This window comes from Lissotriton helveticus, chromosome 8 (genome assembly GCF_964261635.1).
Source record: "Lissotriton helveticus chromosome 8, aLisHel1.1, whole genome shotgun sequence".
Taxonomy (NCBI): Eukaryota; Metazoa; Chordata; class Amphibia; order Caudata; family Salamandridae; genus Lissotriton; species Lissotriton helveticus.
Window position 1 is genome coordinate 1,671,043,178 of NC_136069.1, and position 12,902 is coordinate 1,671,056,079.

The 12,902-nt window shown below is 42.8% G+C and overlaps 1 protein-coding gene across 7 annotated transcripts in view; it reads left to right on the top strand.

The window, feature by feature from the left end:
- Positions 1–12,902, top strand: part of LOC144773616 (transient receptor potential cation channel subfamily M member 2-like) — a 4,189,411-nt gene that overhangs the window by 1,763,685 nt on the left and 2,412,824 nt on the right. For all 7 annotated transcript variants that reach the window (XR_013600029.1, XR_013600030.1, XM_078658762.1 and 4 more), the window contains one exon: positions 5,439–5,551. Coding sequence is in view for 5 of the 7 variants with exons in the window: in XM_078658762.1 (XP_078514888.1) it covers positions 5,439–5,551 (113 nt within the window). In the remaining 2 variants the exon portion in view is untranslated. The remainder of the gene's footprint in view (positions 1–5,438; positions 5,552–12,902) is intronic.

The window sequence follows — 12,902 nt, forward strand, 5'->3', positions numbered from 1 at the left end:
TTGTCATCAAATTTGATGTTCAACCGAGTTTAGTTGTACTAAGGCACAAGTTTTTTAAAAGAGCGCAATTTCAGAGTGAAGACGTCGATTCTTATCTGAGTGCTTTACGTAAACTCTGTGCCGAATGCCAGTTCGGTGATTTTAAGGATCAACTAGTGAGGGATCAATTCATTGCTCATTGTAGTGATAAACACATCCAACCAAAAATTACTTACCATGGGCAATCCCTCTTTAGAGGAAATTATTAAAGTAGCTAAGAGTCTTGAACTAGCTCAAACGTCAATTAAGGAACTTGGTAAAACTGATGTGCATAAAGAGAATGTGAATGTTGTTGTGTCTCCATCTTCTAGGCCTAATTTTCAAAAAAAAGAAAAGTTTAATGAGAGGAATGTTTCTAAGAAAAACATGTGTTACAGATGTGGTTACCCTACACATTCTAAAGAAAATAGTTATTGTCCAGGAAAAAACGCTAAGTGTTACAAATGTGGGAAGTTTGGTCATTTGGCCAAAATTTGTCAAGCCAACTTAAGTAAACCTGAAAAGGTCAGTTGTTTGTTGGAGAATGAGCGTGATTCAGAGAATGACTTGGTGAATGAATTTAAAGACATGATCGTTACTGTCACTGACGATGGCATAGTCACTGGAAACCCAGAGGAGTGTGTAGATCCTTATGTAGATATTTTCGTAGGTGAGGTTTGTTTAAAACTTCTTGTAGATTCTGGTGCCAGGATAACCATGATTGCTCTGGAGTTGTTTAAACAGTCTTGGTCTGACAGAGAATTGTTTCCTCCAGATAGGGCACCTGTTTCCTACGAGGGTCGTAAGATAGTTTTGGAGGGTTTCATTGAAGACATCTTGCAATTCAAAGACAGGAAGATACAGGGCAAGATTTATGTGGCTGTGCGTGGTTTAAACATATTGGGGTGGTACCATCAGGGTCTCTTTGGTATGTTACTACGACCTGGAGCAAAAGAACAGGTACTTGTGGTACTAGATATGCCCGATTCTTCATCTCTTGAGAAGGAGTTTCCCAGAGTATTTTCAGATTCACTTGGTGAAATTGTGGGATTCAAACATCGGATTAAGGTTAAGAGTGATGCCATCCCTGTGAAGCATAAGGTTAGGTCCGTGCCGTTTAGTTTGAGGGCTGATCTTAAAACTGAACTCGAGAGATTAGAGAAAAATGGCATCATAGAACCTATTGAATCTAGTTTATGGCTTAGTCCTTTGGTGGTCGCACGCAAGAAAAATGGTGATATTCGTCTTTGTTGTGATCTCAGGAGCCTTAATAAGGAAATTTGGGTGGACGCCCATCCACTTCCAAAAATTGGCGATTTGTTGGAGGAGTTGAGAGGTGCGCAATGGTTTTCCAAAATTGATTTAGCTTCTGCGTATCATCAAATTGTTCTGGAGGAAGATTCAAGACATTACACAGCGTTCAATTCTCCCTTTGGTACTTTTCAGTTTTGCAGAATGCCTTTTGGGTTGGCTTCTGCTGCTTCAGTTTTTCAGAGGATCATGCAGAGTGTTTTGAAAAATGTCGAGGGAGTTGTGATTTTTCAAGGCGACGTTTTGATTTTTGACAAATTTTTAGATCAACATGTCATTCTTAAATCTGTGCTCAAAAAGTTTGACAGTAAGGGCATTGTAGTGAAGAAGAACAAATGTGAATTCTGGAAGAGAGAAGTTGAATTTTTGGGCCATTTAGTGTCTGGTTTGGGTGTTTCCCCTAGGCCGAGGTTGGTTAAAGCCGTGGTGGATTGTCCAGTGCCTAAGAGTAAAGATGAGTTGCGGTCCTTTTTGGGTTTGTGTGAATTTTATTCACGATTCATTCCAGACTATGCCAGAAAGATGAAGTCTTTGTCAAGTATGCTCAGGTCTAGTATTCCTTTTGTCTGGGATGAAGTGTGTCAGTCAACTTTTGATTTGGTTAAGTCTGAACTATTGAATGCCAAGATTTTGAAAGCCTATGACCCCAGTGTTGGTTGTATTATCACTGTTGACGCAAGCAGTTACGGATTAGGTGCTGTGCTCACCCAAATCATTGATGGCAAGGAGGTAACTGTTAGCTACGCCTCGAGAGTGTTAAGAGATCCTGAAATAAATTATTCAGTGATCGAAAAAGAATTACTTGCTTGCTATTGGGCATGCGAGAAGTTTCGCACTTATATTTGGGGAAGAAAGTTTATGATTCAGACTGATCATAAGCCTCTGGTCTTCATTTTGTCTGGTGATCGTGTAAAATATGCTACACCTCGTATAGCTCGTCTTACTACGAAATTGTTGCAATATCAATTTTCTGTTAAACACATTCCTGGGAAGGAAAATTGTAAAGCTGACATGCTTTCCAGGTTGCCTTTGAAGGAGTCCGATTCTGTAGATTTGGATGAAGATAAAGAAGATTGTTTCATAGCCACTGTGGATGCTGTTGAGTGTGTTGGTTGTTCTGAAAAGGAATGGGTTGATGCCATGTCCTCTGATGCAACCTTGTTAAGTGTCAAGGATTACATTGTGGCAGGTTGGCCTAGGGAAAGAAGTCTTCCCATACACATCCAACCCTTCTGGAAGGTTTCTGAAGAACTCTCTATAGAGGATGGTGTTATCATGAGGGATGACAGGTGTGTTCCTCCTCTAAATATTCGTGTGAAGTTGATCGACAGGGCTCATGAGGGACACCTTGGGATCACAATGACCAAGAGACGTTTAAGGCTGCACTATTGGTGGCCTTCTATGGACAGCGAAGTGGATGAGAGAGTTAGGCATTGTAGAGTGTGTGTTACTGCTGAGAAAGGTTTGAAGGTTTCTGTTCCACCTTTGCAACCCATTCCTTTTCCTTCCAAACCTTGGTTAAAACTAGGCATTGATTTATTTGGTCCTTTCAATTTCCTTCCTTCTCACCTCAGATTTGCGTTTGTGCTTATGGACTTTCACAGTAAATGGCCTGAAGTGAAGTTCTGCTCCAATCCCTCTGCCAGTTCTACTATTCTTTTCCTTAGGGAAATTTTTATGAGAGAAGGTTTTCCTGAGTCACTCGTTTCAGACAATGGTGTCCAGTTTGTCAATACTGAAATGCGTGTTTTTCTATCTGAATCTGGGATTAAGCATCTGAGGAGTTCAGTGGGACATCCTCAAACCAACGGTCAAGTTGAGAGAATGAATCGTGTGCTTGTGGAATGCATCAAATGGGCCAAGGGGAATAATTTCGATGTGGAGAGTTCAGTGAGATCCATGATTTGGTTCTACCGCACCACCCCACACTCTGTAACCAAAGTCGCTCCATTTGTTTCTCTTAGGGTAGAATGCCCACGTCAGCTCTTTATCCTGCGTGGCTTTTGAAAACTGTTGCTCATAAGGTTCCTACACAACCTGCTGCTGATGATGAGTTGCAGTTGCGTGTTAAAATTGCTCAAGACAAAATGGTCTCCAGGTTCAATGACAAAAAATCCACTAAAAACATCAATGTTTGTCCTGGGGATATGGTGCGTGTGAAAAATTATAGATCTGTGAAAAAAGGTTCAGACTCTTTTGGTGAACCTGTTCGTGTCGAGAAGGTGTGTGGTAATGCTGTCATGGTGGAGGGAGGTCATTGGTGGAATCTGTGTAAAGTTGTTAAGTTGAATAGGTGTGATGATGTTCAGGTGACTCAACCGGATGCTACCTGTTCTCAGTGGAGACCTGCTCCGTCTCCTTTGAGTTTCAATGCTGATGTGCCTTATATGGGGGATTCGTCTGTGAGGAGGTCTACTCGTGTAACCCGACTCCCCTGGAAGCTTCGTTAGCTTATTGAAGTTCTCTTGATCCAAATTGCTCACTTTGTAACTTTGCTACCTATAAAAGTTCACTTGATTTAATTGTTCACCTTGTAACTTTGCTACCTTCTCTTTCTCTTTCTTTTTCTCTTTCTCTTTCTCTCTCTTTCTTTTCTTTCCACTTTCTACCATGTGTTTTTCTTTTCTTTCTTTCTTTGGAAAAAAAAAGATAATGTTGTATTTGCTAGTGCTTTATGTCTTCTTATTAGAACTTACTAACTTGCCATGGTGCCTTTGCCGAGGTTCCAATTCTGTTTGTTGTCAGTTGATGCCTCTCTGTGCCAGTGTATGGTGCGGTGGCTCGTTACTCTGAGAATAAACTCTCAAACTAATTACTACTTACTTTACTGCGTTTTCTTGACATCCTACAACCCACAACATATTTCTATTGTTCTACCTTCCCCTGCTAGCGCGTGGCTCAGCATCAGGAGGGCAGAATCGTATCTGGTCGGCAGCAACAATAGCTTGCTGTTAGACCCTGAAAGGCTGGTATCTGGAATACAGGGGTGCTCCCTAGGGGACCCCTAGTACATGGGATCCTACATCCAACACTGGAATTTGTGTTTTGGTAGGACTCCAACATGTTTGATACAAAACATGACTAGTTTTGGTGCAGCCAATATATAGTTAGACATCTCTTGATGTCCACTATATGTATAAAATTGCTGACCACACTTATAAAGTCGGAAGTATCGACTCCTAGGTTTGTAGGGGGTGTCCTGCTCATGCAGGGCCCCCTTACACTTATAACCAAGCATCCTACCTTCAGGTTAAAAAGGCCTACCTTAGGGGTGACTTATATGTTTTAAATGCAATGATCTGAGATATAAGGAAACTTATAGCAGTTGTGAGTGGTGCTAGCACCAGCTCACACAGGCTGCAATGGCAGACCTGTAGTCACAGGCTGAGTGGTCTCTCATGGGTTGCATAATAAATCTTGAAGCCCATCGGAGACCCCAGGTGTACCTTTGCCCTGGGTACCTTAGTATCATATACTAGGAACTTATCAGGGTACACCAGTAGCCAATTAGGAAGGTACCAAAGCACTTATCATAGTCAAATTTAGGGAGAGAACACAGTGACTGGGGTCCTGATTAGAAGGATCCCAGTCAGAATAGTCAGAAAAACAGAATGACATAAGCAAAATGTGGAGGTGACAATGAGAGCAGATCCTACTTTCCTACAGTACCTTAGTACCATATACTAGGGGCCTACTAGGGTACACCAATTGTGGAGATACCAAAGTACTTACCATGCCAAATTCAGGGAGTAAGCACATTGGCTTGGGTCCTGATTAGCAGGATCCCAGCCAAACTAGTTAAAAAAACATACTGACACCAGCAAAATGTGAAAGTAACCATGAAAGCAGATCCTATTTTCCTACACTAACTATCAATGGGACCTGCTAAAACATTCTCACTCTGTTCCATATTAGCCACACAACACATTTCATAACTTGGCATTGGCGATTATAAGCACTATGGGAAATATTTGGCAGTCTCCATATCATGCCTTACGCTTTATCCACTCAAGCCTTTATGTGGTACCTTCGTTTTCATGTACTGTTAATCTATTTTCAGTAATAGCATGATCATAGCTGCTACCGTTTGACTTTTTCTCTTATTGCAGACATTTCTGACTAAGATCTGGTGGGGGGAGCTGTCCGACGACAACTCCTTGATTCGGGTTCTCATTTGCCTGGTGTTTTTCCCTTTAGTTTGCACTGGTTTCATCACCTTCAGGTAAGACCTCCATATAGGTAGTACACCAACGCTATGCATGCATAAATGACTAATATATACAATTAAAATCCTTTCAGTTTATTACAAGAATTTAGCTGAGTCATCATTTTGACTGTGGTGTAAAGGATAATGACATTGAAATAAGACTGTCATGTAAATGAGTGTGCCAGTGAGTGAGTGAAATAAATTGTCCAGTTGTCCTAATCCAGATCTTATTGCTAGGCACTTGATGTCTGTGGCCTCCTCAGGGGACTGTAAATCAGAACAATCCCAGACCATCAGGTTCTGAATCCTGCATGACCCCCAGGTAGAGATAGAAGTATTTGTTTGGTTTGGAAAACCTGTGCCATCATGTCCAGTTGGATATTTTGATGACATACATTATGTATCTGATAGAGACTCCTAGCTGATGATTCCTTACCTTGAAATTACCGAGGTGTCAGACTGATCTGGAAGCTTTTGCATGAGCAATACCCCTTTGCAACTTTGGGTGCCTCAGTTGGTTCTGTGCGGCATTGTCGACGTTGTGGGCGCTGGAAGCAACATCGTGGTCTCCTTTATAGGTGCCACACAGACACGCAGATGTCAGTTCTTTTCTTTCCACACCTGTTAACGCTGATCCGGAGAAGAGCTACCCCTTTATCTCTTTTTGACAGACTTTTTTCAACGTTTTGTTTTGTGTGTCGAGATGTCATCTAGCTAGGAAAGATGGGTTTAAGCCGTGTGGTGCCTGTCACTGTGCCATATCAGTTACCGACCCTCACCTTGTTTGCTTATGGTATCTCGTGCTCGGACTGCCGGGCCATGGCTCCGAAGTCTTTGAGGTAGCAGGCAGCTCCTTGCACCTCGGCAGTCGACACCATCTAGCGCGGCTCCTTGGAGGTGTCATTCCCAATTAAGAAGAAGGTCGCGGGACCGCTGCAGAAGTCCCAAGTTCTCTTATTGGCGCTTGAGTTCATTGAATATTTGATGAAGAGTCACAACTTCACCTCATCTCTCGAAAGTTGGTGAGCCAAGTGGGGAACATCGACATCCCAGACACAGTTCTGCAGAGCCGTTGTCAGGGCCTCCTCCACCGTTTCCACGCAGAGCAACACCATCTCAAATGAAGAGGTTTTACAAGGCCGTGTGCCGAGTATTCGAGCAGACTTGCCCTGCAGGATCGGGGGAGGCCCCATCCGATTCTGCATCAACAGCTCTGGCCTCTGGTCCAGTGGGGTCTCCTGGATCCGATAACAGATCTGTATTGGCACATTTGTGCCAACGCAACCTTCAATGATGGCCCCGACGTCGATGCTCCCTGCACCACCAGTGCCCATAAGCTTTACGAGCCCATTCTTATTCCCGAAGACTCGGTGTGTCTCTATCTCGTTGCCTGAGCTTATTTTGGAGCATACATGCATGGGGTAAGAGTGTGAGGGGTTACAAGACCCTTTTGAACACCAGTTTGACACCACTTATGAGACTTTGTACTGGTATGAGGAGCTAGGAGAGACCAGTGGACTGGACAACTCTCCAGATACTGGCATGTTCTCTTCACCTACAGGGGCTACTGAGGAGGGGGCATCTTATGGAGTGGTGGTGAATAGGGCAGCGGTGGTCCTTGACTTTCACTTCCCTCGTTGGCAGTCAAGACTAACCTCTTGGTTGGCGTGCTTCAGCCTGAGGCTACCTCATCTGAACCCCTGTTGACCCTTAATGAAGCACTGACAGATGTCCTTCTAGGAAATTGGTCCAAGCCACCACCCCAACGCTGAGAGCTTGGTAGTCCAAGCTTCGACTTGCCATGGTGCATTCCCTGTCGCACCCCTGGACAGAGAATCCAAAAGCTGGGCACACTTTGGATGAAGTTGTTGTAACTACTTTTGGGGGGTGAACACTGTGAACGCTGTTCCTACCTGCCACCAGCTTCGTTGTTGCCTCCTGACTCTTCCTCCCGCCGCCGCCAAGCATAGCGGCCACTGAGCGGAGTAGAGGACTAACTCCCCCAGACTCCCCTGCAGCACTGTCATCAGCCGCCTGCCGCCAATCACGCGCCTGGAGGCGCTACAAGGCCCGAACACAGCCCCCGCGTCACGGGACGTGCGGTGGCGTCGCCGGGAGAAGCCCGGGACAAGGGCGGGGCAGTCTGTGGCAGTCCGCGGCAGGACGAGGCTGGGCTGGGCCACAGACTTTGGTCTTGTTACCGAGCCCATTCACGCTTCCTCTAGTGAGATTTTTTATGTTATTGACTGTGGACATTGTCCAGTATTACTTATTATACCGGGCTCTAGGCCTGTGTGCCGATCCTGGTATTAATATATTTGAATATTCATGTTAGTCTTTATTCTTTTAAATTTCTACCAAATAGTAAGGGTTTGCCGCTAGATTTAACAATGTCTAAACAGAAATCTGATAAAGCCATACCAGTGTTAGCAACTATAGACAATTACCTAGTCAAAGTCGTTAATAAAATCAATAACGACCGGAGAGCATCGCTAGGATGAGGGAGTCCCCTGGTTATACACCAAGTCTTTCCCTCCGACTCGGCTGTACCAGTCAACGATAACAGTCTAGAATTAGATAGCAGATTAGTAGTTACGACCGAAGCCCAGGTCCACTCTGATTCCCATCCGGATATTCTGGATGTATCAACCGAGGCAATTGAACAATGTCCACCACCCACTAGAGCAGTGAGGGCATGTAGGAAGCTGCAAACCAAACACGGGGGAAATCGAAACAAAAATAGAGTAGAAACATCCCCTTAAAGCCCCCGAGATGTTCCCGATTTAATGGAAAGAAAAAGCGCTGCTACATTAAATTCTGAGCAACTCGACCTACTGGTTAGAGTTATCGAAACTAAACTGGAAGAGATTATAAAACCCCTAGTGCTTAAATTGGATACTATCTCCCTAGAAGTAAAACAATGAATGGGTCTTATGGAATCGCATGTGACCGTGACTGAAAGGTCAAAGGCCGCTGCCACAAACCCAGTCTTAGAGGGCAATGGTACTAGTAAAAGCTTACCTAACCCTCCTAGAGGGGGAATTAGCGTAGCCCCAACTGTTATGTCTAACCCAATACCAACTAATTGTCAGAGTAACCAGGGTACTGTACAATCAGATAGTAAGCCAGGCTTTAGGGAAGTAAAGAAAAGTTGCTTTATTAATCTGCCCCCTGACTGTGCGCCTTATGTGGTTGTTTTGACCAATGTCCCGCCTAACGATCCCCATGCCACCCAGCCCCACCAGGAATCCCATGAATCACTAAAAAACAAAACAGTCTCATGGCTAAATAAGCATTGCGGCTTTCCAACTGCCTATTCCGACCAAATATTATCCACCAGTAGGGTAAATTTGATTGGCCCGTCCAGAAAGACTTGTAGGGGTGACTGCGTCATTATAAATTTCAAACACCCCCAACATGTTGCAACAGCCCTGTTAAGAGCAGCCTCCCTAGTACATGATGCGAATAGCATATATGTACACCCACTTGGCTATTTTTATAGTCCATCAATTGTAGTACCCCCCGTCATCAACAGAAGCAGACCCCTTTTACCAACTGACCACCCTGTCTTTGAATTAACTATGCAGAACAGATTTCAAGCTCTAAGTCTTCTGGATACTAATGATTGACATCTACAGGGTTGTGGATCATCTGCAGGGGAGATCATTCAAAGCCATATAATGGAACCAACTGCTCCGCACACAACCTCAGAGCAAATCTTGATGAGCGGCCTAATAGTAAATATTGACCTTAATAATGTTCTTAATGTCAATTTAAAGGCGGGAGCCAGTACACATACGATTGGTGTTTTGGATGCTAAAAGTATTACGCATGTTAATGGTATTGCAATTGTCAGCTGGAATATCGCCGGACTAAAATCCAAGGGAAATGTTCTGGGCTGGAAAGACTTTATTAATAACCATGATATTTATGCTTCCAGGAAACTTGGTGTAGGGAAGACGTAAATTACGAGGGTTTTGTATCCTACTGTTTGGCGGCGCAAGGTTCAACCTCAGGGAGAGGTAAAGGAGGACTTATGATCCTGGTTTCGATTAAACGGAAGATAGTAGTAATAAGGTATTTGACCGTGGGCGCATACGCCCAGCTTTTGTGGCTCACTGCGGACCATGGGCGTAATATATTATTTGTTCATTACTACAACAATGTGTTTGATAACTCTAGGTCGTCAGTAGTTAATAATCTAGCAAGTGAAATTGACAATCTTTGTATTGAATCCAATGATTTATTTGATTTAATTTGGTTGGGCGATTTTAATCTGCCTTTGTGTGAACTGTCAACCCAAAAGGTCTGTGGGGTTACCAATAATGTTGGCTCTGATGATTTGCATTTTAAACATGACAATTACGGTGATTCATTACACAAGCTTATGGGCTGCCATGACCTAGAAATCCTAGAGTTTGCCAAAGACAACATGGGTCAAATTATTTCTACCTTTAAGAATAAGCAAAGCAGTTCAGTAATCGACCACGTGATTGTCTCATCGAATATTACCTCATACTTTGCTCCCCCTAAGATTGAGGTCTCATCTTTAAGCGACCATAATTGTATAATTATGGAATGTACTCATTGGGGCGAAAGTAAAGTGAAAACAGGTACCATAATTAGTAATGTTGAGCCACACAGACCCAATGGTGTAAGAATAGGATGGGCTGGAGAGAAGGCTAAAGACTTGTTAAGTTCTATTGTCAAAGAGAGCCAAACTGATATTACACTTATTCTTGACATTAATACAGATTATGGGCGGGTTTTAACTGCTTTTAATGATATTAATAAATCCATCAATGCCAGGTTTACGAAATCACAAAAAATTCAGAGTAGAAATGGACCGGGTTGGTTTGACCATACATGTACTAGTTTGCTAACTAAGCTCAAATGCACTCTGGTAAAAAAGCCTGGGGCTCTTGGGGAAATAGTTAACTTGAGATTTGAGTATAATCAAGCATTAAAGAAAAGGAAGGACGAGATGCAGGAGCAGGCCTGGGATTCACTTAATGAAGCTGCGGAGCTATCCAACAACACCTTGTTTTGGGCAACTGTCAACTCCGCTTTTCTTAAGGAGGAAAACATACCTGAACTAACCTCCAACATATCTAGTGATGACTGGGTCTCGCATTTCTCTAAAATATTTGGTGTGTCTAACATTGTCAATAACAACCCTAATAGATGGCCCATTATTCCTCTGGACATAAGTATTAAAGAGGTTGAGCTTGGCATTGGTGCTAGCAAGGGTGGAAAAGCTCAGGGACCTGATGGGGTAGCCATAGATGCGTACAAAGCAGCCCCAGAGTTGTGGAGCCCCCTTTTGGCCATTGTTTTTAACGCGGCTGTATGTACCGAGCCACCAAAAACATGGGGGGAATCCATCATAATCCCGATTCATAAAAAGGGCAACAGGTCTGACGCAAGAAACCATCGGCCCATCTCTCTTCTGGACTCCTCAGTTAAGATCATGAGTAGAGATATGTTGGTCAGACTGGAAGAGTGGACCGAACAAGAGGGTATCTTGGCTGATAGCCAGTTTAGATTTAGGAAGGGTCGGGGGACACTCGACCAGTGTATTAATCTAGATTTACTGATAGGTAAATATACTGAAGCCAAACAGGGCTCATTATATCTCTGCTTTGCAGACCTCAGTAGTGCTTTTGACATGGTCGACCACTCTATACTGTGGCCGACCTTGTTACAGCTAGGAGCACCAGAGGGAATAATTTTCTTCCTTGTCAGATTATATGAAAAGTTAGAAACCTGTGTGTGCTATGGCACCAACGGTGAATGCACCCCGAAATTTAGGGTAAAACGAGGGATTAGGCAGGGCTGCGTATTAGCCCCCCTTCTTTTTATATTGTTTATTAATGAAATCGACTCCATTTTAAAAGAAGTAAAAGCTGAAGCCCCTAGAATTAAAGACGTCTCCATACCTGTGTTGTTGTATGCTGACGACGCTGTCCTACTGTCAAGAACACCCCGCGGATTACAGCGTCTGATTGACAGATTCTCTATCTTTATTAAGGATAGAAAACTGTCTATCAATAAGGGGAAGACACATACAATGACTTATGGTGCCAGAAGAAAAACCTCTAATGCCTTTTTAATTGAGGGTGAAAAGGTGCTGGAAGTTGACAAATTTTGTTATCTTGGTATAACCTTCTCGAAAAAAAAAAAGTGGACTGATGAATTTAATATTATTAGTAATAAAATGATGAAAAATGCACATGGTGTTTTTAGATTTGCGTCAAAAGTTGGTGACAGACGCACCAGGGACATGCTTCAAATCTATCAAGCCGGATGCGTCACTATTGCGATGTACGGTGCCGGGGTATAGGGATATACGCGCTCCCACAACTTGCAACTGGAGGAAAACTCTTTTTTTTAAAACTCTTATGTTTATCTCCATCTGCCTCGACTGAGTTGATTCACCGGGAATCGAATATCCATTTTTTAGATGATATACTATTAATGAAACCACTAATGTTATGGCGTTCAATATGGCTTCAAGAAGATAAAGCATTTAATAGATCTATTATAGAGGATTGCCTGTTAATGGATAAATTCCGTAACATACCATGGTTAAAATATATTGCCGACTGCTATTTAGAAATATTTAATATCAATATTTTGAATGACCCAAGTGCCGCATCTAAGATACCCAAAGCAGGGCTGAAAACTACATTCCATACCTACCAAGCGAGGAAACGGGTCTCGAGTCTCAGGATCTATGTCCACAGTAATATTTTACAATAAATACAATACGAATGAAGGTCTGCCAGGCTATTTATCAATGGTGACTAGGCCATCCCACAAGTTTGTACTAACTAGGTTGAGGTTTGGCGTAGTACACCACTCAGTGGCACTACCAAACCTTAAGAAACATCCAGTTGGGCCCTGCCTGTGCGACGGCGTTACTAAACAGAGCACTGTGCACTTTTTATTGATATGTAAATTGTACAAGAACTTCCGATCAGTTTATCTGAAACCCCTGTTTGTTACAGATGGTGCGTGTACTGCTAGTCAGGCAATTAACTTGTTATTTAATATGGAGTCTGCTGATATCTGTTTTTATACTGCCACCTTTTTAAATTGTTCTGTCAAGGCATGTAGAAATATGCTATTTTAGGAATTCTGTCTGTATTTTATGCCATGTTTTTATGTTTTTTTATTCTGTAACATTGACATTGTATATATTCTGTGCTTTTATGGTCATTTTTATGTGCCGAATAAAGCTTCATGAATTGAAATTGAATTGGATGAAGTTGTTTCCTTCTGCCAGCCATCGTATTGCAATTGGTGAACATCGCATGCTTTTTAGGCTATTACTCTCATACCCTATGGGAAACAGTTGTGCAAG